This window comes from Coenobita brevimanus, chromosome 23 (genome assembly GCF_032717465.1).
Source record: "Coenobita brevimanus isolate Jiangsu-jjx chromosome 23, ASM3271746v2, whole genome shotgun sequence".
Classification (NCBI taxonomy): domain Eukaryota; kingdom Metazoa; phylum Arthropoda; class Malacostraca; order Decapoda; family Coenobitidae; genus Coenobita; species Coenobita brevimanus.
In genome coordinates this window covers 36001412-36028182 of record NC_136976.1, presented here as the reverse complement: position 1 = coordinate 36028182, position 26771 = coordinate 36001412, and the positions used below count along the sequence as shown (strand labels likewise).

The window sequence follows — 26771 nt, the reverse complement described above, 5'->3', positions numbered from 1 at the left end:
TACCAATCTTTTCACCTCTCTCATTCTTTCTACATACAACTCTCTCTTCCGCCTCTCAACCTCTTCCACGCCCCTACTTCTCATCCATTCATGTGTCTTGAAATTGATCAACGTTTAAACTCCATTGATTCTTCCAGTCTTTTTTCTGATGAGTTGGTTGCTATTTACAACAACGAGCTTAGGTCAGTTTTTGACCATTATTGTCCTGAGGTAGTAAAAACAATCACTGTACGTGATGATTCTCCGTGGTATGATCCATCCATTAATTCTTTGCGTAGACAACTTAGAAGGGCAGAATGTGAGTGGCGCTTGCAGCGGACCGAAGTAACTCGTTTGCTTTATGTTTTTGTGAGAAGAGCAGTCGTTCACACTGTAAAAGCCCAAAAGGCTAGGTATTATCAAAATAAAGTTGATTCATGTGGTGGTGATCATAAAAAACTGTCTGCAGTTGTGAACAATTTGGTTGGCCGGAGGACTGTAATTGTTAAACCCACTTCTGCATCTGATACCCAATTGGCTTCTGATTTTGCTTCATTTTTTACAAGTAAGATATCTCTCATTAGAAGTGATTTAGACAGCAGTTCTCCTAGTGAAGCGTACTCAGTTGACTTCCAGCCACGGTGCACCGGGGATCATTTACTTTCAACATTTCATCTGCTGGATGTAGACATAGTCAAATGTTATATCAGAGAACTTAATAAAACATTTTACTCACTCGATCACTGTAACATGTCACAACTACCTGATGTGTATGAGCACGCTGCAGGCTTTATCTGCAACATAATAAACAGATGCTCCTTAGAAAGTAATTTTGTGCAGTCTGAAAAACGTGCTCTGCTTAGGCCTCTAATTAAGAAACCTGGCCTTGATGTCGAGAGCATGACAAATTATCGTCCCGTCTCTCTGTCTTTTTTATCCAAGATTATTGAGCGGGCCATACTCAATCAACTCGTACCTCTACTGGAACACAACAGAGTTGTTCCTGTTGTTCAGTCAGCATACAGAAAATACCATTCAACTGAAACTGCACTAACAAGGATTCAGAGTGACTTGGTGGCAGACACTTGTAGTGTCCTTTCTCCTAGTTCTGTTGGATCTGTCTGCAGCTTTTGATACAGTAGATCATAAACTATTGTTAGACGATCTGTATTTTTATGGCGTTCGTGATAGTGCCCCCTTGCTCCTTAAGTCATATCTGTCAGACAGATCTCAGAGAGTGGTTGTTGATTACGCTAGCTCTGATTCTGCTCCCCTTCTATTTGGAGCCCCTCAAGGATCAGTTTTGGGTCCAATTCTATTTACTATCTACACAAGTAGTTTATCGTCTCTACTTGATGCTCATGATGTGTCCTATCATTTTTATCCTGATGACACCCAGCTCTATGTTAAGATGTCAAATATCAACTGTACTAAGACAAAGTTTGCATCTCTAATGTCTGATATTAAGATCTGGATGGCTAAGAGGAAACTTAAGCTGAATGATGGTAAAACTGAGATCATCATCATCAGAGGAAACAGAAGTGGTGATGACACTGACAATGCCCTGGCTTTGAACATTTGCGTGCCACAGCTTCACCCAGTCAGTTCTGTTCGAAATCTGGGTGTTTATTTTAATTCTAAGTTAAATTACAAAGAACATATTAATCAGGTTGTGAGAGGGTGTAACTTGCATATCAGAAATCTGTACTCTGTGAGAAAATTCCTGAATAGACGGTGCCTCTTAACATTGGTCCATGCAGTTGTCTTGTCTCATGTTGATTATTGTACAGTAATTCACTGTGGGTTGGTCTTCCAAATAATATACTGTACTAACAAAAGTTCAGTCTGTGTTGAACAGGGCAGCACGGCTTATCTTTGGTCTCCCCCCGAGAACCTCATCTACCCCATTTCTGATTGAGTTGCATTGGTTACCAGTAAAGGCTAGAATTGAATTTAAACTGTGTCTTATTACATTTAAGATTCTTAAGTTTGGTGAACCAAAGTATCTTGCTGAATTGTTAAAACTCCCCTCGGCACGCCCGGGTGTGATGTTACGCAGTGAAGATGAGTCCTTGCGTCTTGATGAGCCAGGAGCCATCCACCAGTCATCTTTCTCTGATCGTTCTTTTGCGTATAGAGCCCCTAGATTATATAACAGATTGCCATTGTCCATAAGACAACTCTCTACTGTTGAATCCTTTAAGAGACAGCTGAAACCCTTTCTTTTTTCAAAATGCTATGACCTGGAGAGAGGTACTATGACGGATGATTATAGGATTTAATTATTGCCACTTTCATGTATATTTGATGTAGCTTGTATTATATACAAGAAATGTCACAATTCTTGCAATTGTAAAAAAATAATATATGGGTGTCGAGCGCTACATAGTGAATTCCCAAAGGAAGAACTGGCGCTTTTGAGAAACAAAAGGCCAGATGATTGTTATTATTATTATTATTATTATTCTCTTGTAGATTTTTGCATTCTTCATCTTCCCTCATCTTTGCATTTTCTCTCCTCAAATTTTGCAGTTCTTCCATACTTTTTTTCACCTTTGGGCTACAAATTCTACAGAAACACACTGTCATACCTTTCATGCTGTCAAAAACACTCTTCTCTATACCTTCACACATTCGGTGTATCCAATTTCCACAACTGTCACATAATATTCCGTCATCTTCCACCCATCTTGCACAGTGGCTGCATACCTCCTTCTTGCCCTTCACCTCATCCTCACAGTTCTTGCATAGGTCGTCTTCATTTACTCTTCTTCCATATCCACATCTTCTACAGGCTTTCTTGCTCCTCTATCACTCAAGGTTTGATTGTCCTCACTAGACATTTTAATTTACTTATAATTCTCCCAGACTCTCCCAGATGCTTTCCTTCCTGTGCTGCTTCTACCTAAAACAGTGCCAAAATTAGGAGGGGTACTGTACATACAGTCGTGTAAAAGTCAGTTTTTTTTTTTTTTTTTTTTTTTTTTTCCACATAACTTTGGATATTCCTGTGTGTGTTTTGATGTCTAAATGTGGCAGATTGACCTGAAAACAGTGCCAAAATTATGAGGGGTACTGTACATACAGCAGTGTATAGGTAGGGTGCTTTTTGGTTGTCTTTTTTTTTTTTTTTTTTTTTTTTTTTTTTTTTTTTTTTTTCCATGGTTTTCTTGGTGTTTAGCATTATTTTGGATATTGCTGTGTGTGTTTTGATGTCTAAATATGCCTGAATGACTGGAAAACACTGCCAAATTAAGCATAGGTACTGTGCAAATAAGTTAGGTATAGGTTGGAGGAGGGTATAGGTAGAGTTTGGGTATGGTAGGGGAATAGTGTTCATTATCTGGATGTTGCCACTATCCAGACATGCCTTTGGCTCTGTTATGTCCAGATAAATGAGGGATTACTGTATTGTGATACCAACTCTAATTTATGGAGGCGAAACTTGGACCTTGTTGGAAGAAGAAGTCAAGAGTAAGAGCAGTGGAATTTTGTTATTTGCAAGGAGTGTGTGGAGTTAATGGAGAGACAGACTGACAAATTAGGAACTGAAGGAGCAGTGTGGTGTGGAGGTGGATGTGATAGAAAGTGTTAGGAGAAATGCAAAATGGTGGTTGGGCCATGTGGAGAGGATGGAGAGCGAGAGACTAACATGGAGAGTGTGTGTGTGATTGAGGTGGAGGGGGGTAGAGGGAGGGGGAGACCGAGGATGAGATGGAGGGATGGAGTGGAGAGGTGTATGAGGGAGAGGGGTGTGAGCTGAGGGGAGGGCAGCGAAATGGTGGGAAACAGGGCGACATGAAAATGATTTGTCTGTGCCCACCCTTTACAAGATGAAGGCGTCTGGTGATAGATAGATACTGGTATCTTTCTTTTAGGCTTTGCATTGTAGATGTTTTTTATCTACAAGCTCTTTAGTAAAATTAATATCAGTACAGTAATCCTCTCCACTTATTCTGTAGCTTGATATTCATCTTAGATCAAAACCTAAGAATGATCGAGTCACCCACTCTCGTGTCATGATATGAACACACACTAATCAGTACTTGAGAATACCAAGTGCAAACTGTTATTAACGTCCTGATGGTAAAGTGCTAATATAAAAAGACATTTGGAAGTGACATGAATGGTTATGTATGAATTATCCTGTCATATTGCTTTAACTAACCTGCTGTGGAAACCACATCTGCATGGTATAGTGAAGCTTTTCTTTGTAAGGCACTGTGATGCTTTACCAATGTGCTCATGTTATTTTTGAGTAATTTTAAAAGGAAGAATATACAGTATGTGTATCCTTAGAATATCACAAAAGTTTTGCATATGTCATAAATTCTAGCCAGTGGCAAATGACAGATCATGACTGCCCTGTCCTTCCCCCCCCCCACCTCTCTCTCTCTCTCTCTCTCTCTCCTGATGAAATTTCATGTTGGGTACTACGAGAATGTGCAAAGGAGTTAAGTAAACCATTATTTTTATTTTTCAAGAAATCCTTGAGTCAAAGTAAACTACCTCACATTTGGAAGAAAGCAAATATTGTCCCCATATTCAAGAAAGGAAATAGACAAAATCCACTCAACTACCGACCAGTATCACTGACCAGTGTTGTAAGCAAGGTATTAGAAAAGCTTATAAGAAAAGCTTGGGTAAATCATCTAGAAGAACACAGTATGATAACAGAAAGACAGTTTGGTTTCAGAAAAGGAAAATTATGTGTTACTAATCTGTTGAGCTACTATGACAGAGTAACAAACACAGTACAGGAAAGAGAAGGATGGGTGGACAGTATCTATTTAGATTTCAAGAAAGCATTTGACACAGCACCACACCAAAGACTTTTATGGAAACTATACCATCAAGGAGGAATTCGAGGCAAACTGTTTTGTTGGATGCAAGATTTTCTCATAAAAAGAGAAATGAGAACAGTACTAAGAGGAAACTACTCATCATGGAAAGAAGTAGCTAGTGGAGTACCACAGGGTTCAGTGCTGGCACCAATCATGTTTTTAGTGTATATAAATGATATAAACAGTAACACTGGAAATAAGAGCTATCTGAATATGTTTGCAGATGATGCAAAAATACAAAGGAGAATTACTAACACAGACTTGTAAAGAGCTACAAGAAGAATTAAATAAACTTCATGAATGGAGTAATACATGGCAAATGAAATTCAATGTGGACAAGTGTCATGTAATCAAGTTTGGTAGAAGTGGAAAAAGACCTGATTGGGATTATAAGTTAGGAAATAAAACCCTATACACATCAGAAAGAGAGAAGGACCTAGGTGTGATTATCAATAACAGACTATCTCTGGCTGACCACATCAGCGAGAAGGTACGGAAGATGTATACACTGCTTGCAAATATGAGAATAGCATTCACATACATATATGAAGACATGCTAAGAAGGATAATAACATCATTCATTAGACCAACCCTGGAATATGCATCAGTAGTCTGGAGTCCTCATCTCAAAAAACACATAGACAAGATTGAAAAAGTTCAAAGGGCCGCTACAAGATGGATACCAAGCTTAAGGGACCTAAGCTACAAAGAAAGACTAAATGAACTGAATCTACCAACACTACAGGAGAGAAGGAAAAGAGGTGACATGGTAATGCTATATAAGTGCATATCAGGGAAGGAGAAAATAGACATAAATGATTACTTAGCATATGGAGAAGCATCAGCAAGAGGACACTGCAAAAAACTGCATAAGAAGAGAGGTGATAAAGACGTAAGGAAATTCAGTTTCCCAAACAGACCAATTAATCAATGGAATGCAGTACCGAATAAAATAGTATGTGCCAAAACAATTCACAAATTTAAGGATATGTATGATAAATATGGTTTAAGACACGGGACAGTACGAGCTTGACTCATTCCTGTAAAGATACAATTAGGTAAGAACAGTTAGGTAACACACACACACACACACACACACACACACACACACACACACACACACACACACACACACACACACACACACACACACACACACACACACACACACACACACACACACACACACACACACACACACACACACACACACACACACACACACACACACACACACACACACACACACACACACACACACACACACACACACACACACACACACACACACACACACACACACACACACACACACACACACACACACACACACACACACACACACACACACACACACACACACACACACACACACACACACACACACACACACACACACACACACACACACACACACACACACACACACACACACACACACACACACACACACACACACACACACACACACACACACACACACACACACACACACACACACACACACACACACACACACACACACACACACACACACACACACACACACACACACACACACACACACACACACACACACACACACACACACACACACACACACACACACACACACACACACACACACACACACACACACACACACACACACACACACACACACACACACACACACACACACACACACACACACACACACACACACACACACACACACACACACACACACACACACACACACACACACACACACACACACACACACACACACACACACACACACACACACACACACACACACACACACAGAGCTCATCCTGAATCGTGGAGAAATAATCGCAAAATCAGCAACAAAAAGAAGACCAGCCTATTTTTGATCATGTTAATGAGTGCGTGAGTGGTGGTCCCGTCGGACGGCAGTAAAAAAAAAAGAACCCGGTTTCACTCACAAAAAGAACAAGACATAGTGAAAATAGAAAGTCTCCATATGGTTGAATCATGGCGGAAAGGGACAGTGCAATGTTTACAAGTGGCGAGAAAGAGTTCGAGGGCTTCTGTGAAGAAGATGTGGGAAATGGAAGTATTAAGTTGAACCAAACAAGAATAGCTGGTGTATAGAAAACAGTGGAGAGGAATGTCCAGGAGATAAAAAAGGTATGGGCAGTAATTAAGGAGTTACAGGAACGGACCATAGAGCAGGAAAACAAGATCAAAAGCTTAAGGAATAAACTGGAAAAAATTAGTACACGCAGTGACGAACAAGAAAGAGATGATACCGAATTAAAAGTTAGCAATGAATCAGCATCTAATGAAATAAATCAGCTTTAGAGGGAGAATAAGAGGTTAGAAGAAGAAAGGAACAGGATGAAAAACAAACTAGATTAGTATGAATCCAAATCAAGAATACAGGACGAGCACATTAAAGAAATCAAGGAGCAACATAAGGGGTGGAAGAAAATTCAGGAAGAAGGAAATGTAAATTTGAAAGAGATTATAGAACAACAAAGCAAGAAAAAAGTGGAGAGGGAAGTGGTTAGGGTACTGAGAAGTAGAGAATCTTTAGTTAGAGATGTAGCAGATAAGAAAAAATTTGTAATAATTTCAGGAGTTAAAGAAAAACGTATGGCAATAAGATCAGAAAGAGAGAGAGAGGAACTGAGGAAGGTTAAAGAAATAATATCACTAATCATGGAGGAAAACAACGAAGTTCAAGAAGAGATTGAAGAGGTGTTTAGGTTAGGAAAGTACGAGGAAGAAGGGGCAAGGCCATTGAAAGTAAAGTTTAAGTCCCAAGCAACAGTTAATGAAATTGTCAGTAGAACATGGAAATTATCAGACAAGGAAGGGTTCAAAAATGTTTGGATAAGGAGAGATGCAAATGAGGAAGAAAGAGCTAAGATAAAGGAGTTAGTACAGGAAGCAAAGGCAAAAATCGAACAGAGAACGGAGCAAGAGAAGACAGTGTTTTACTGGAGAGTCATGGATCAGAAATTAAGAAAGTGGTACCAGCGGAGAGAAGGAGAAAAGAGGGTATAAAATACATCAAAAAGAATTGGAAGGTGGCATATACTAATGCTGATGTTTTAATATCAGCAAGGCTAGAAATCAACGATTTTTTTAGAGTACATGAACCTGATGTTATGTGCTTTGTAGAGACCAAATTAAGAGAAGACATTGATGTTCATATGGGAGATGGTAAATACACACTGTGGAGAAGAGACAGAAGAGAAAAAACAGGAGGAGGAGCGATGATAGCAGTGAAGAACAACATAAATGTAGATACCAAGGAATTGGGAGAATGCAGGGCCGAAGTGATAAATATGAAATTAGAAACTGGAGAGAATAGCAAGAGAGATATGGCAGTAGTGTATGTTCCCCCTAAGACAAGAGCATGGAGTGATGATGAATGCCAGGAAATGTAAGGCATGGCTAGCTATTTACAGAAAATGATTGAGAAAAGTAACTATAATTTTAATGGATGACTTCAATTTTAAAGAGGTGAACTGGGAAGAATGGGACTCAGGAGACACCGAAGATTCATGGGGCACTACATTATTAAAATATAACAATGAACAATGTGATGACGCAATGGGTCATAGAAGAGACACGGTTCCGAGGTGAGGACACACCAGCAAGACTAGATTTACTGTTTACAAGGAACCCGATGTAATAGAATCCTTGAAATATCTGTATCCTATTGGAAAAAGTGATCACGTGGTCATTGAGTTCCAGATTATAACTGGGAAAGTGGAGCCAAGAGATGAGCTTTATAGGCAGGGAAGATACAACTTTGGGAAAGCAAACTTTACAGGATTGAGAAAATTTTTTGAAAATGCGGATTGGAGAAATTCTGAGAAACAGAGAGATACAGAGGAAGTGGGATATTTTTCTATGCCTCAGTAATTTGGGAGTGGAAAAATTTGTGCCAAGAGTAAGGGGGAAAGAAAACAGGAAAAGGAGTGGTTTAATAGGTGTATGATAGCAAAAAAAATGAGACACACGGCATGGAACAATTGGAAAAAGAGAGGTAACAACAAAACAAAGGAAGAATATAAAAGAACTAAAAACAGTACACAAGAATACGCAGAGAGGAAGAAAGAAATTTTGAAAAAGGTATAATAGACAATTGTAAGGATGAACCCAAACTTTTTTATAGGTTTGTCAATGGCAAATTGAAACAAAAGGAAGGAATCACCAAACTGAAAGTAGAAGGAGAGGTCTATAAAGATGCGGCAATGCAAGCAGAAATAATGAACAAATGTTTCCAGTCAGTTTTCACTAATGACAAGGAGTTTGTGGAGGGAGAGGGAGTGACTAGAAATGTAGTGATAAAAGATATAATAGTGGAAGTACGGGAAGTGTATAAATTACTGGATACTCAAGATGTAAGGAAAGCCCCAGGACCAGATGGAATCTGTGATTGGGTACTGAAGGAATCCAGAGAACAATTGGTGGATAAGATTCACAGTTTAATTGTGTGTTCTCTGGAAGAGGGGAAAGTGCCTCAAGAATGGAAGAGGGCAAATGTGGTACCAATTCATGAGGGAGGAAGCAGGGAAGAACCCCTGAATTATAGACCAGTGTCTCTAACCAGCATGGTTGCAAAATTTTGCGAGAGAATTCTGAAAAATAGATGGGTAAAATATCTGGAAGAGATGAACATTTTGGCTGATAGTCAGTTTGGATTCAGAAGTGGAAGGTCATGTGTTTCCAACTTGTTGAGTTTTTACTCAAGCAATTGACATGCTTCAGGAGAGAGAGGGTTGGGTGGATTGTGTGTACAGTATTTAGATTTGGAGAAAGCCTTCGACAAGGTACTCCAGAAGAGACGAATGTTGAATCTAGAGCATATAGGAGGACTGAAGGGGAACCTCCTGGATTGGATGAGAGAGTTTCTGAGAGAGACAAATGAGGACAGTAATAAAGGATAGGATGTCTGGATGGAGGGAAGTAACAAGTGGAGTCCCACAGGGCCCGGTGTTGGCGCCAGTAATGTTCCTGATTTACTTAAATGATATGGTAAATGGAGTGAACAGTTATGCAAGTCTGTTTGCTGATGATGCAAAGATCTTGAGGAAGGTAGAGGTTGAGGAGGATTGTAAAATGCTGCAGAAGGATATGGATAGGATACACTAATGGAGCCGGACATGGGAAATGAAATTCATTGCAAAAAAATGTAAAATTTTGGAAATGGAAAAAAGTACCAAGAGGCCATCACTGAATTATTTGATGAGTAATGAACCAATCACAATAGCGAGAGAAGAGAAAGATTTGGGAGTGCTAGTCCAGGACAGTTTGTTACCAGAAAAACACATTAACAAGACAGTTAGAGAGACGTATAAACTCCTGACTAATATAAGAGGAGCTTTTCATTATATGGATGAGGAGATGATGAAGAAATTGATAGTGGCCATGATTCACCCCAGGTTAGAGTATGCAGCAGTAGTGTGGTCCCAACACAAAAAGAAAGTTATAAACAAGATTGAGAGAATACAAAGAACGGCAACCAAAATGGTCCCCAGTCTGGCAGATCTGTCGTACAGAGAGAGGCTGGAAAAGCTGGATTTGCCTTCCTTAGAAGAAAGGAGAAAGAGAGGAGACATGATTGCAGTGTTCAGGACCATGATGGGAGTAGATAAAATTGACAAAGAAGATCTGCTTTTATGGGATAGGAGACTAACAAGAGGACACAGAATGAAATTGAAGAAGCCAATTTGCTTGAAAGATATCAAGAAATATGGTTTTCCTTATGGATGTATAGACCTGTGGAATAGCCTGGACAGAGATCGTCCAGTCTAAAAACTTTAACAAGTTTAAAGCTAAATTTGACTTATTGAGAAACAGGGACGGGACCCCACGAGCATAGCTCATTTCCTGTATATCACAATTAGGTAAATGCACACACACACACACACACACACACACACACAGTGTGATATACAGGAAATGAGCTATGCACACACACACACACACACACACACACACACACAGTGTGATATACAGGAAATGAGCTATGCACACACACACACACACACACACACACACACACACAGTGTGTGATATATAGGAAATGAGCTATGCTCGTGGGGTCCCATCTCTGCTTTTCAATGTCAAATTTAGCTTTAAACTTGTTTAAGTCTTTAGACTTGGTCAAACAGAAAAGTAAACAACCAGCGCAAGAATGCACACAATCAGCTGATCATTGTTTAGTCTACAATCTGTCCCAGGGAATGTAAGTACTATATGCACTTTTAGTACTGTAAAATGACCACATACTTCAGTAAAAAATTTGGAAAAGAAAAGGGATAAAGGTAGAAAGCAGGATGATGATTTCTACCAAGAACTGGTTGAAATGGAGACTCACAACAAACTGGTTGACTGAGTACACAGGTTAAAGAGGGCTTTTCAAAATGAGATTGATGAAATTAAGAAACAGATGCACTTGCAAAAGGAAGAAATAGAAAAATTAGGAAAGGAAGTCAACAAGAAAGACAACCATAAATGAGCTAACAGTTGAAGTGGGTACACTTAGGAGGAAAATTAGTGAAATGGCAAGTACAGTAGTCAGCCACGAGAGTATTATGGAAGAGTTCAAAAATGATAAGAGACAGTTAGGCAAGTAAGCAATCTGATAGATCAGAGCAGTGATATTGAGGAGAAGAAAACACAGGTGAATGAAGCTGTCCAAAGATACAAAAATGATGTGGAAACCACTTATGCTGAAATGAAAGTAAAGACTTGGAAACAAGGATGGAAGAAAAAAGCATTAAAAAGGAAGTGAAAAGAATAATCCAAAACAATCCTAAGTTAGTCAGAGATTCAGTTGATATTAACAAATCTTTAGTAATCACTGGTATAGAAGAGGAAGAAGTAAAAAACAAGATCTCAAGAGACAAAAAGGAGATGGCAAACGTAATGGGCATATTGAAAGAAATATCAGAGGAAATCTGTAGTAAAGACATAGAGGAACACGAAAGGTTAGGGAAATACGAGAAAAGCAAATCAAGACCTTCCCGAGTGTAAACACCATGGAGGGGATACTAAAAAATGCAAAGAATCTTATGGAAAAAGAGTAAACACCATGGAGGAGATACTAAAAAATGCAAAGAACCTTATGGAAAAAGAGGAGTTCAAAAATGTATTGATAAAAAGATGCCTAACACAAGAGGAACTGGAATTACTGAAAGAGAAGAGAGATGAAGCAAAAACAAAAAATGAGGGAAGATCAGAGGAGGAGGAGAATACTTTTTTTTTTACAAAGTAATTGGATTGCAGGTACGAAAGTGGTACATAAACAGGAGGGAATAAAAAGGAGGAAGGTAGTAGAACCAAATCATGATAAGTATATAAACAATATGATTAAGTTGATGTACTCAAATGTGGATGGAATGGTATCTAAATTATTAGAGATGAATGATTATGTCAGAGAAAATGAACCACATATAATATGCCTAACTGAAACAAAATTAACACCAAGGATATCAAATGACATCCTAAACTTAGAGGAATATAATATATGGAGAAGAGATAGGAACTTAAAAAAAGGAGGAGGAATTATAATATTGACTAAGAAAAATCTAAAAGTCAAAGAAATAGAATTAGATATATGCTCACAAGTAGAACTGATTGCAGTAAAGATAAATACATCTGAAGGGAAAGTAATTGTAGCCAATTTGTACATGCCACCCAGATCAAACACATGGGAAAGAAACGAATATCAGGACCTGGCAGATAGTACAGTTCTGAGTTTAAGATCATTACTACATAAAATGGAAGAGAAATTGAAAAGAATTATACTAACTGGAGATTTTAATACAAATATAAATTGAAATAATCTAGATATAATAAGCCAAGAAAGCTGTTGGGACCAAAAGCTCCTGGATCTTGTGCAAGAGTTTTTCCTAAAGCAACATGTAAGGGAAACCACCAGATAAAGAGGACTCAGTGTGCCCTCAATGCTAGATCTCATATTTACCAGGCAAGAAAACGTTGTTGACAATTTAATATATCACCCTCCATTTGGCAAAAGCGACCATGCAGTACTAAATTGCAATTTCAGGATTGCATATGACATAGATAACAGCATTGAAAGTTACAGAAAGAGCCTAAACTATAAAAAGGGAAAGTATCATGACCTAAAGAAGTACTTCTTAGAAATTGCTTGGGAAAAGGAGCTTAGAGGACAAGATTTAAATGCTATACAGTCAACCCTTGGCTATCACGAGTAATTGGTACCCTAGGCGACCCGCCATAGCCAAAATCGCGATAGCCATACTTAAGAACTAATGGGAAAAATTCTAATTGGTTCCCTGACCTCCAACTTTACCCCAACCTTACCCTATTTTCACATCTCCTTCACTAAAATACCTGGGATTACAAACCAATGCTGCAAATTAACAACAGTACAGTACATAAAGGTTATAAATAAAACAGAATTAACTGTAATAAGCCATTTTACTTAACATTTTTGGAGAGGATGAGGGGCTTGGGTGGGTTGAAGGGGTTCCGAGGCTGGGGTGGAGTATTACTGGCCACCCCTCCGACGTTCTATCTCGTCTAGGAATTGATCAGCTTCATCAGGAGTCTGGAAGGGACCCTGAGCATAAGGCAGGTTCTTCCTCTTCCTCACTTGCCGTCCTGGGTTAGCCGCGTTACATGCACCAATGGTAGGAGCGTTGGATGGGATATTGGTGGCCATTGTGGTTGAACAATAGGTCTTCACGGCTATAGCTGCTGTCGACTGGTAACGCTGACTCTCTCTGAACCTTGGCGGGAAGATGGGTAGCTGTAACCATGTCTTGGCCCAATCAGCGCTCGGGTAGCCTGTGACGTCACGCCAATCATGGCGTGAGTATACGCATGGGCGGAGCCCGCGCGATTTGAATGTTTCTGGCCGACCATCGTCCGCGATAGCAGTATTTGAGGTCGCGATAAAGGTAATCGTGTTGCATTTCACCTGTCCGTGATAGCCATGAAACGCAATAGCAAAACCCGTGATAGCCAAGGGTTGACTGTATATGAAAAATTCTGTGAACTTTATGAAATAGGAGTCCAGAAGTACATCCCACAGCACAAAGAAGCAGAAAAGAAAATAAAGAAATGGTTCAATACAGAATGTAAAAAATCAAAAGAAAAAAGAGATTTGTTGTGGAAGAGATACAGAAGACACAATAGTGAAAAGGGCATATAATAATTACAAACAGGCAAGAAACGATTATACAAGAATAAGGAGGGAAGCCCAAAAACAGTTTGAGGAGGATATCATAAATAAAAGTAGTGATCAACCAAAGCTATTTTACAGCTACATCAGAAGCAAAACCAAAGTAAAAGATAAAATACAATCCATTACGGACAATGGAATCACCTATACACAAGAGAAGGATATTTGTGAAACACTAAACAAGAATTTCCAATCAGTTTCAACAGAGGAAAAAAATTTTGAGAGGGATTATGTGGAACACGCATGCCCACACATTCTACCAAATATACAAACATCAGAAAAAGAAATACAGGAGAAGCTAAGTAAATTAGACAAAGGAAAAGCAAATGGTCCTGATGAAATTTCATGTTGGGTGCTACGTGAATGTGCAAAGGAGTTAAGTAAACCATTATTTTTAATTTTCAAGAAATCCTTGAATCAAGGTAAACTACCTGATATTTGGAAGAAAGCAAACATTGTTCCCTTATTCAAGAAAGGGAATAGACAAAATCCACTTAACTACTGACCAGTATCACTAACCAGTGTTGTAAGCAAGGTATTAGAAAAGCTTATAAGAAAAGCTTGGGTAAATCACCTAGAAGAACACAGTATGATAACAGAAAGACAGTTTGGTTTCAGAAAAGGAAAATCATGTGTTACTAATCTGTTGAGCTACTATGACAGAGTAACAGACACATTACAGGAAAGAGAAGGATGGGTGGACAGTATCTATTTAGATTTCAAGAAAGCATTTGACACAGTACCACACCAAAGACTTTTATGGAAATTGTACCATCAAGGAGGAATTCAAGGCAAACTGTGCAAGATTTTCTCATGAAAAGAAAAATGAGAACAGTGCTAAGGGGAAATTACTCATCATGGAAAGAAGGGACTAATGGAGTACCACAGGGCTCAGTGCTGGCACCAATCATGTTTTTAGTGTATATAAATGATATAGACAGTACCACTGGAAATGAAAGCTGTCTAAATATGTTTGCAGATGATGCAAAAATACAAAGGAGAATTACTAACACAGACTCTTGTAAAGAGCTACAAGAAGAATTAAATAAACTTCATGAATGGAGTAATACATGGCAAATGGAATTCAATGTGGACAAGTGTCATGTAATCAAGTTTGGTAAAAGTGGAAAAAGACCTGATTGGGATTATACGTTAGGGAATAAAACCCTACACACATCAGAAAGAGAGAAGGACCTAGGTGTGATTGTCAATAACAGACTATCTCCGGCTGACCACATCAGTGAGAAGGTACGGAACATGTATACACTGCTTGCCAATATAAGAATAGCGTTTACATACATAAATGAAGACATGCTAGGAAAGATAATAACATCATTCATTAGACCAACCCTGGAGTATGCATCAGTAGTCTGGAGTCCTCATCTCAAAAAACACACAGACAAGATTGAAAAAGTTCAAAGGGCTGCTACAAGATGGGTACCAAGCTTAAGGGATCTAAGCTACAAAGAAAGACTAAATAAACTGAATCTACCAACACTACAGGAGAGAAGGAAAAGAGGTGGCATTCATTCATTCATTCATTGCCAGATGCCATGTATCCCAGACGGGGTGGCCAAGGGCTTAGAGTTAATTGTTTTACAGGGAGGGGCACTAATCCTCCACCAACCCCACTTGACACGTGGGGATACCAACAGCATCTGGTGTTCCCAGGCGGTCACCCATCCAAGTACTAACCAGACCCAACGTTGCTTAACTTCGCGGATCGGACGGGAAGCGGTGTACATATAAATGCATATCAGGTGTCACGGGGTTTTTAAAGATAAATGCAATATTAAAAGATAATGTTCAGTAATACTGAAGAGCAGGGACACTCATAGCAATGATTACTTTATGCTGCCTTGCTTTGCCGATTCTCTCAGGACAAGAATTTATAAACTTTCTCAACAGTACACAGCAGAGACTAATTCCTCACAATTGCTGTTTATTAGTACTGTTAGCCTCTGGAGAAAGTGACTTCACCCTTGACAATCAATAACTAATGCTATTAATGATATCAGGTTCTTGCTGATGCATTAACTCGTTGATGGCATAACGGATTTTAAGCTTAATACAAAAGACTGGCCTAAGTACCAGTTATGAATAGCAAAGTGTTTATGCAAACTAGGAGCTATAAGTGAAATAAGCTCAATGGAGAAATGAAACACGAGTTTACATTACCTTAAGCTCGAGAAAAAGAACTTGTTAAATTTATTGATTACAAAGAAATAAATTTAACGTTACATTTCAAAATGAATTCAAACTAAGGAGATCGCACTCGCTCACTCAAAAGCTAACTCTTAAGCCTAGGAAAACAAAAAGAAATACTGGTCAGAAAAGTGGACAAAGCGGATGACTGGGTGTCGTTACTGATGAAGGACACTGCACTCACTGTCTCTCGCCTATCACACTGTGGAAATTCAGGAACGACGGCACTACACACTCTGGCCCAACCTGCTTTCGTGGCGCTCAAACCTCGACTGACTAAATCGTGGGAAAGAGGGAAGTGTTGTGGCCGCATTACCAACGGCTAGAATGAGCGAAACACGCCCACAACAAATCGCTCAGCAGAAGCGCTAATGTCTTGCACAAAGACGATCATTTATGACATTGAAAAATTGCCTTAAAAACACTCCTGACCGGGTGAGCAGTTAACTGAACGCTAAACACTGGGATTCTACAAGAGTTCGCGGTTTCCCACTAAATTTAATGTCACGAGCCGACTCGTGACATCAGGGAAGGAGAAAATAGACATAAATGATTACTTAACATATGGGGAAGCATCAGCAAGAGGGCACTGCAAAAAACTGCATAAGAAGAGAGATGATAAAGACTTACGGAAATTTAGTTTCCCAAGTAGAGCAATTGATCAGTGGAATGCACTACCGAATGAAATAGTGTGTGCCAAAACAATTCACAAATTTAAGGATATGTACGATAAATATGGTTTAAGACACGGGACAGTACGGGCTTGACTCATTCCTGTAAAGATACAATTAGGTATGACACACACACACACACACACAGTCAGTGTGCTGTTTTGTGTTCAAAATATATGTACACTTCTTTATTTTTGGTTTTCTTTAACATTAAATCATACTTGAATAATTTTTTGGTGCTTATTGTATTCTGTTGTACCAAGCACACCACTGTCTCCAAATTCTCTCATCACCTTTGGACTGTGGGTGTGCCAGATTATTCAGTTTTCTGAAATATTGGCAGGCATGTCAATATGCACATGATGTCGTAAATAAAAATGCATCTTAATGATACTTTACCTTAGATAGTGATACTTTACCTTGGAACTTTAACAGAAAATGCAGCATAATCTTTTTTTGGATTGGCTGCATAGCTTATAACTGCTTCATGGACGAGCAAGTTTGAGTCATAATTGCATGAACTAATTCATTACATTAATGTAGGATGAAAAATAAATTGTGCATGATTTAGATGAAAGTCATACAGAAGATAAATATTGGAAAACTTAGCAAGCATGGCTAGGTTGAGTGTTATTAGCACTGATACTATTTCATCTGCTTTTGTATTCATTTGCAGATTTTTCTGTGATTGTGGGGCTGGAACATTAAATAACCAGTGCCAGTTGCAAGGAGAACCCACGCAAGACACGGACACCCTCTATGACTCCGCTCCTCCCATTGAATCACAATCGCTCATGGCAGAGGTCTAACTTCTGTCCAGAAAGTATCTTAAGTATGTCAAGTTTCTATGTAGAGTAAGCTACAGATACCCACCAGCCTTCTGATTTATAATCAGTATTTAAGAAAGCGGGATTAAGTCAGTGTGCATTTATTTCTTGGATGTTGGTGAATGATAACAGCCATGATGTACTTGCTGTTTTTCTTTGGTTCTGTGATGTATCTGCGGAAACCTGTAGCCATCGTGAGAAAAATATTTAATTTCTGTTAATAGTCTTTGGACTTAAAATACTTTACTGTATGTGGATGCTTTGACAGTATGTGAACTGCAAAATAGACCTAAGTGACTATGCACCCAAAGATTGCAAGTGATGAGCAAGCTGAAAGCTGTTTTTGGCCTGATTTGATCCTGCTCCATCTAAGCATTAAGTTTTTTTTTTTTTTTTTTTTTTTTTCAAATATACATATATATACATACATACATATATATATATATATATATATATATATATATATATATATATATATATATATAAAAAAGGGAAGGGACTGATGTGTATCACATCAGTTAATGGTATGGCAACATTTCTGTTGCCAGATATTTCCTGCACAAGATAAATACTGTGCTGTATTTATAGGACAGTATTGTCAAACATCCATTAAATCCAGTGAAATAAAAGCCTGTATGCAATATAAGTACACATGCTGTAGAGGTTTATATTAATTGGCACAAACTTTTTTGTGAAGCACAAACATGGTGGTTGTCAACCAGTACAGTACACACATGTTTAGTACCCAGTGATGTACATAGATGCTGTTTGAAGTGTGTGAGGACGTTGTACATATGTGTTGAGTATAAGTAAAGAAACTGCACCGGACTCCAGTCTTTAGATGGGAGGTGAGTGCAGTGTTATAATTGAGTACAGTTCATAATTAGATAGTAAGCTGTTAAGATTTTTATATGATAGATTATTCATTGCAAAATCTGTAATTGTAGTTGTTTTGATAATTTTGTGTGTTTTGTTTGGAAGATCTGTTGTATTATTTTGCATGTGGAGTTAAGTTGCATTTTAGAATGTATTTGTGAACCTCTAAGAGTATTTGTTGTCTCAGTTTTGTTAAGATTTTATACACAATTGGAACACTACAGACAACTGTGATTACAACCAAAACTTATTTAAAACTGCACACATCCCAGTAAGAGCCAGGAAAGTGACATTGGCATTTTCCTCCCATATACAGTTAATACTTCCCAGTTAAAAGTAGACTTGGTAGGATGTTTGTGCAGCTTTGTGAAGATGGATTTAGATAGTGCCTTTATTTTTGCATTCAGAAGTAGCTTGTCCAGTCACATCATCTGAATCCATTGCTTTCCAGTGTTCCCTGTGATGTGTATCCACCTTCATCCCTTGGTCATGTTCCATGTGAAATGTTTAGATGCTGCAGTATCCTTTGTAATCATGCAAAGTCATTATAAGTCGTGTCATAAACTCATTACATCTTATCATCAGTATCACACGCAATTATAGATCATCTCCATTCATGCAGTTGCAGTGCTCCTTACGGTGTTCCCTGTGACATTGTCTGATACTTCTGCCCTTTAAGCTTTATATTACAGTGTAATACATCTGCATCATGTATGTTCCTCAAGACATATTCTGATGTCTGTACCATAGTTCATGTAACATCTCCCTCTTCAGCAGCTCCTGTGATACGGAGTACAATATTGATTTGTCCTGACTGCTTTTTAAAGGCTGTTAGCTCAAATTCCTCACCTGCACCTTCCAACTATGAAATATCACTGGAACATGTCCAGTGACCCTGTATTACATACCTCAAAGTCTTTTAGCCTCTTATCATCTCTCTATGGTCCATGTGACACTTACCTCAGTCTCCCTCTTACACTAACTTTACAACACCTCCTTCATTTTGTAAGGAATCTTCCTAAGTAGTAGTAGTAGTAGTGATGTTAATGTTGCTCAATGTGCCATATATGTGTTTAGGTTTTTGACTTTCCACTTATATTGAGTTCAAAATGGTATATGTGTACATGTCAGCAAGGAGAAAATGATGCTTGTACAAGGGTCAGTCCTAAGCCTTGAAGCCCAGAGAAGATACTCATTTTGTGTGCTTGGAATCATTGTGTTTGAGTGCATACTACCATACAATAAAATTACATCCCTTTTCCCTGGATGATTGCTTTTTATGAAGTATTATGGTGTAATAACTGACCATTTAAGATTTTAGTGGAGTATTCACTTACAAAATTGATCATACTTTATCAGGAAACATGTATTATTTCATCTGAAGTATGAAATTCATAGCAAGGAAGTATTATATCTTTGTTCAAGTGTGCTTCCATAATTGTTCTCATTTGGCACCCACCTGTTCAGACAAGATTTATGCTATACAGGCTATTTAATAGAGAACATTTTCATAAAAAGTGGTGAGACATGAAGCGGGTTCAGAAGGGAGACTATTTAAGAGCACTACTCAATTTGATGAAACTACAGTAGTTGAATTTATCTCGTGTGTCTGTTCCTTCACTTGCAGATTAAATGCCAGTAATGTGTTTGCTTATGCAGTAGTTCTTTTTTGCCAGATGTGAGATATGTATTCGTTTTAGAATGCACATCTTACTTGAGTGTACTTAGTGTGTGCTGATGTAAGACTGAATTAGCTGACAGGAAACATACGATGAAGAGCGTTGTGGCGTATTCGTCACTAACCAAACGATATAGGCATGCACTTTGTGATAATGGTTTCATTAGTATTGCCCAAAACAAAATTCATCATCAGTATATCATTGGAAGAAATTGTGAAAAAAAAAAAAAATTATGATACACAGATATAAAAACTTATTGGAAGATTTTGTAAATATGTTTGGTTTGTGAAATCAGAGGATGAGAATTCACTATGGTATGTTTACCTGACAGTTGCGTGTATCTTAGATATGCTAATGGATGAATCAAGTATAAGAAACTACCATTTCATAGAGTTAAAGGTACTGATAATCTGTCCTAATTTAGAAAAACACAATGAAAATTCTTTTATTTTCCTGGGCATGTAGTTTGAGGATTAGGTGTGTTTAATCTTGTACTCTACTAATAATCTGTTGCCACAATGATGGATTCGCAATAAAGATAACTCAGTTTTACACTGTTCATGCACTGCTGCATGGCATCAGGTGTATGCATGTGTGGAGAGTTTGCAGGCACTAAATTAAAAGAATATTCAGTATTAGAGTGGCCTCAGCAGATATTAGTTGAGGTGTAAGATGGAGCTATACTGTACCCAGGTCCCCGTTGTACCTCAGGCGGAAATTTTGTAAGACTCGAAGTAAAATAGTTCATAGGTAATGAAGGACATGGTGTTTTTTACACTTTGATATAGAACCAGAGAACTATATATTGTATAAGATATTTAAGGTGAACATTCAAGTACAGTTGTCGTATGAAATATGTAGTTGTATTGTTGAGTTTCAGTGCTACTGACACTGAAGTCTTCTCATCCATTGTTTGAAGAACCAATGAACAGATAGAAGTATATACACTGAAACAACTCAGTATGAGTTAACATTTTGCAAAGTAGCAATGGTAGATTTAATAAATTACACCAATACACGAACTACTTACCACTGTGATCATGTATTGCCAACCTAGTAGAGAAAAATAGTGTTTTATTTTACAGTAAACAAGTAAGAAATAGCAGTGCTTCAGAGTTGTCATTTTGCTGGATCACAAATAATTTTTTAACAGGTTAGGCCTCCCCTACTCCACATATCGATGTAGTGTAGCAATTTCTCCAAGAAAGTGTAGAGCCGGCACCTCATGCTTGGGATGCTGTCTATGAGGCCTTGTAAGCTGGAACTATTTCAGGGGTCCTCAGAAGGTACAGGAGCAAGGAATAATTAATGGTAGAGTACTACACAGCTGTGTAAGGCAGAGGGTCGTGTATGATGTGCACTGTATAAAGGGCCTAGAGTTGTAAATACAAATAAAATAATGAATTTGAGGTTTTCTAGATTTAAAAATTATCCTGGAGCAGGTCATCCACAATATCTTTGTCTCTTGTGGACAAAAAGCATGGTTGCTAGGCCATCAGTCATAGCTTACCATCAGCATGACTGGTTTTGTTTAGCGGTAGGTGGGGGCACTCACCATCCACTCACTCGATGTATTGCTGCTCTCGGGTGTCTGCCCTTTCCTTTCTTCCATCCTTCTTTCCTTGCATCCTCTTCTGTCTTTCTATCCTTCATTCTGTCCTTGTCCTTCTGCCTACGGGTGACTTTACACTCCCTCTTCTGTCTTTCTTTCCTTTTCCTTCTGCCTGTGGGTGACTCTACACTGAGTGACAAGCCAAATGGTTTCCTGTACACCAGGAAACCATTTACTATGCTGGGTGGTAACCATATACCCAAATTTTGGAACCTGGTGGTTTAGTGGTTAATTATTGTGCTCCAGTCAGATTGAACTGGTGAAGGTTTATATCCAAGGGGTGGTTGGGGTTGATTGCTCATGTAATGCCACTCATGAATGAATGAGGCTGGTCACTCTCATCTTAAATGTCGAGACCAACTGCCTAGCCCCGGGCTCTTGGGACAATGTAGGATTGGATGATGGATGGATGTAAAGTGTGGTGTTCAGGGTTGTGGAGTTTATATCAGAACACAATTTTCCATGTTCTTTTGGAGAAAAGAGTTCCAAAGAAAGACTACTTTTAGATTGATGTAGTATGAATCCCCCTCCTACTCCTGTGTTTTGCTAAGTAGAAGACAGGTTGCTGCATGAAGTAGTGGGTGGAGGCATTACCACTTACCACACTTACAAAAGGGGTTTAATGCCCACAACTCCCACCCATTTACTTCTTTATATGAGACAGCCTATACATTTTTTTTTTATTCCCCGTGTTTTAAATCCAGTATTAGATAAATGGATTCAAATATCAGTCTCCCTCTTTACAAACTCCTTCCCAATTACCTGACTTGTTGTTATCACTGGGGGGGCTTTGGAGACATCAGCTGAGGTGATGTGTAGAGGAGCTATAGCAGGGTGCCTTAATGGACTTCATAGTGTGTGGAGGTTTGGTTGCTGTGTGGAAGCCGCATTTATGTCTCCACTATGCTCTGCATTCTCCCCTCTCCTTAGGTTCCCATCGCTGTGTCAACTAACTTTGTAGGGCCCTTTTCTTCTGCCGTTGCTTCTTTTGCTCCTATCCTCTGTATTCCATCTTTGGCATTAAATAGAGTGGAATTTTCCACATTTGTCAAAATTCTCATTGATAGCCCTTAGCATGTTGCAACAGGAAGGATTAGGGTGTACCCATGGGCTAATTGATCTGGCCACTTGTGAGGACCATGGTGGCTTGGCGCCATCCAAACGTGTGGACCTCTGCAAAGGTGGGACTGCTGCTAAGCTACAGCTGTGGACTAGGGGATGCTGTTGCTTTATGGTGGGACTCTCGGTCATTGGCCAATGGCCCAGTATTGTATTCGGAGACTGCTCTTCCACACGGTGTTGCTATCCCCCTTTTTTTTTTTTTTAATGCAAGAAAGAGGGAACCTAAAACCAGGAGCCCACAAACCATTCCTTCCAAGAAAAAAAAAAAAAATACAAAAGAGCCAATTTCAAGATCCGTTCATATTGAGATGCCTGGGCACACCGTGTTTGAAAAGACTGGAGATCATAGGAAGTAGGAAGTACAGACAGAGGGAGACAGTTCCAGAGTTGACGTGTTGCATAAATGAAGGACTTGGAGTAATGGTTAACTTTTGCATTAGAGAGTTGGACAGAAAAGGGATGAGAGTTTGTTGCTAGACGGGTGCTACGTGCCCGTCGTAGAGGTGGAGGGATGCAAACACAGTTCAGAGGAGCAGTGACCATTGAAGTAGCGATAGAAAAGAAATAAAGATGCAACAGTGCAGCGAAGAGACAGAGGTTGAAGGGAGCCAGTAAGAGGAGGAGAGTTGATGAGACGAAAAGCCTTGACTCCACCCTATTGAGAAGAGCTGTTGTGGGGAGCCTCCCACACACGAGAAGTGTACTCTACAGGGGCGAATAAAACCTGTGTATAAAGTAAAAAACTGGAGGGGTAAAGAAGGTACTGTGCTGGCTTAGCACACACAATCTCTTGGAAGCAGATTTTACAAGAGATGCAATATGATCTTTTCAAGATAAGTCCCGAGTGAAGGAAACCCCATGCATGTTCAAGGATGATGCAGGATTCAGCTGGATACAGGTATTATTAATCATTAGTGGTACTCCCGCGGAAGATTGTGTCGGGTTGACAGATGTAAAAACTGAGTTTTTAGTGCATTAAACAACGAGATTATTTTTATCCCAGTCAGAGATACGACCCAAGTCAGACATTAGGTGTGCCATAGCCTCATCCCTTGTTTGTTGAAGTAACTGCTGAGATGGGAACCGAATGGAAAGGTGAAGGGTGGAATCATCAGCGTACAAGTGCATAGGGTTAGATGTACAGCTTAGAAGGTCATTGATGAATTAAAGGAAGAGAGTTGGTGATAGGACAGAGCCCTGAGGAACACCACTTGATAGATCTAGGAGAAGAACGATGGCCGTCTACAACAGCGGCTACAGAACGACCAGAAAGGAAAGTATCGATGAAAGCACAGACAGAAGGATAGAAACCGTAAAAGGGTAGTTTGGAAATTAAAGATTTATGCCAGACTCGATCGAGAGCCTGAGATGTCAAGAGCAATGGCAAAGCTTTCGCCAAAGTCTCGAAAGGAGGATGACCAGGAGTCTAAAAGGAAGGCGAGAAGATAGCCAGTGGACGGAACCCATACTGACGATCAGAAAGAAGGTTGTGATAGGAAAGATGCTTTAAAAAATTTTCTGTTAAGAATTGCCTCGAAAACTTTTGAGACACAGGATGTTAAAGCAATAGGACGATAGTCAGAGTGTTGGGAATGGTCACCCTTCTTTGGGACTGGCTGAATGAGAGCAAACTTCTAGCAAGAAGGAAAGGTACAAGTTGAAAGACAAAGGCGAAAGAGTTTACCTAGGCAGGGTGTAAGCACAGTTCTTGAGGACAACAGGAGGGACTCCATCAGGCCTTATGCCTTTTTAGCATTAAGGCCAGTGATGGCAGAAAATACATCAGCTACAGAAATTTTAATGTCAGCCATGAGGAAGTCAGAGGGGGGAAGTGATGGAGGAACAGCACTGGAATCGTCTAAGGTGGAATTGGAGCAGAAAGTCTGAGCGAAGAGATCTGCTTTTCAATAGGAGAAATAGCTACAGACCCATCAGAGAAGAGAAGAGGGAAGGATGATGAGGTAAAGTTGTTAAAAGGTTTTTGGCAAGGTGCCAGAAGAAGCGGGAAGAATTCGAGTCGGAGAGTTGAGAGCATTTAGTACGGGAAAAATTGTTTTTAGCAGAGCGAAGAACAGACTTAGCAGGATTCCGGGCAGAAACATAAACAAGATGTGAATCAGGGGTGGGTTGGCTCTGGTACCTTTTATAGGCCCTCTCCTTGTTGCGGACAGCATTAGAACAAGCGTGATTAAACCAAGGCTTTCTTGCATTAGTCAAAGGATATGAGAAGGGAATGTATGCTTCCATGGCCGATAGAATAACCTCCGTAATGCGCAAAGCACACTCAGATTGCTCTCGTCCATGGAAACAATGATCATTTCATGGAAAATCAAAGAAGTACTGCCTGAGGGTCTCCCAGTCCGCAGTTCCAAAGTGCCACACACGACGTTTCTTTGGAGGGTCCACAGGCCGTTCCGGAGCGATAGGACAGGTCAAGGTAATAAAGTTGTGACTGAAGGAGCCCAACGGAGAGGAAAGATTAACAGTGTAGCTGTAAGGAAGAGGTCAAGTATGTTGGAACTCTCTCCAAGGCAGTCAGGGATACGGGCAGGGTGCTGTACAAGCTGCTCTAGGTCATTAAGGATAGAAAAGATTAGGCTTGTTCACCAGGTGGATCAGTGAAAGGAGAGGAGAGCCAAAAGTGGTGAACATTGAAATATCCTAGGATGGAGATTTCAGAGAAAGGAGAAATGGATAGAATGTGTTCCATCGTAGAAGTAAGATAGTCGAAGAAATTTTCAGTCAGTAGAATTAAGGGATAAGTAAAAAGCGCGGATATATTTAGTCAGAGTGACAGGAAAGCCGAAGCCAGAGAGTAGAGAATTTAGAAGAATCACGTTCAGGAACATGAGAGCAAGATAAGTCGTTGCGTACATATACACAACAGCCACGTTTGGCTTTGAAATAAGTATAGAGACAGCAGGTGGAAACAGAAAAGGATTTTCTGTCAACTGCCTGAAACAGTTAATTGTCTCTGTTAGGAAGAGAGGGTGAGGTTTAGAGCCGGAGAGGTGGTGATCGACGGAATGAAAGTTAGAGGAAAGGCCGCGAATGTTGCAGAAATGAAGTGAGTCGGACAGTGGTTCCAGGCATCTCATTGAGTAGTCACCGGGAGAGGGGCCAATAGGGGCATTTATGCCCCCCCCCCCCCTGGGGACTCCGAGGCCTGGTTATTGTGTGCCATTTTTTTTTTTTTTTTTTAATTTTGAAAAGGAAGTGTAGCATGTACTGTGCATGTAGATTGGTGTTGACAGTTAGAGAAACTTGTATTGGAGATCATGCTGGCCTGCTCTCTCCGTTACTGAAACACTGAAAAAGTTCAGCAAAGGGGTATGGTCAGGAACTACTCCCGAGGGCTGATGAAACAGGAGCTCCAGCTCTCCCTGTCATCAGCTTTCCATCGATCTTGGGAGTACTGCCCTGCTCGACTGGTGCTACAGTCTACTCCTCTTGGGTAGGGTAGGGAGTGTGTGCTTAGGGCTTGGTCCCTGCCTAGGTCATTGGCTGGGCCTCTAGATTCTGCCTACACAATCCTTTCGTTTTCAGCGATCATGTTGAGCCTTTTCTTTACCACATATGATTATGGAAATTGTCTCCAGCTCTCTCTCCCCAAGTTTTGCAGATGTTTTGATCCTGATGAAACCCTGGCTTCTCTTCCTGGTTCTTCTCTTTACTGTTTCCCAACCTCTACACTACTCACCCCTACTGTTTCATCCCACTTATCTTAACTATGTCG

The 26771-nt window shown here is 39.6% G+C and overlaps 1 protein-coding gene across 1 annotated transcript in view; it reads left to right on the top strand.

The window, feature by feature from the left end:
- Positions 1–18113, top strand: part of FBXO11 (F-box protein 11) — a 325851-nt gene extending 307738 nt beyond the window's left edge. The window contains exon 14 of the mRNA XM_080267229.1: positions 17596–18113. Within this exon, the coding sequence (XP_080123355.1) occupies positions 17596–17728 (133 nt within the window). The 3' untranslated portion in view covers positions 17729–18113. The remainder of the gene's footprint in view (positions 1–17595) is intronic.
- The last annotated feature ends 8658 nt before the right edge of the window (positions 18114–26771 follow it).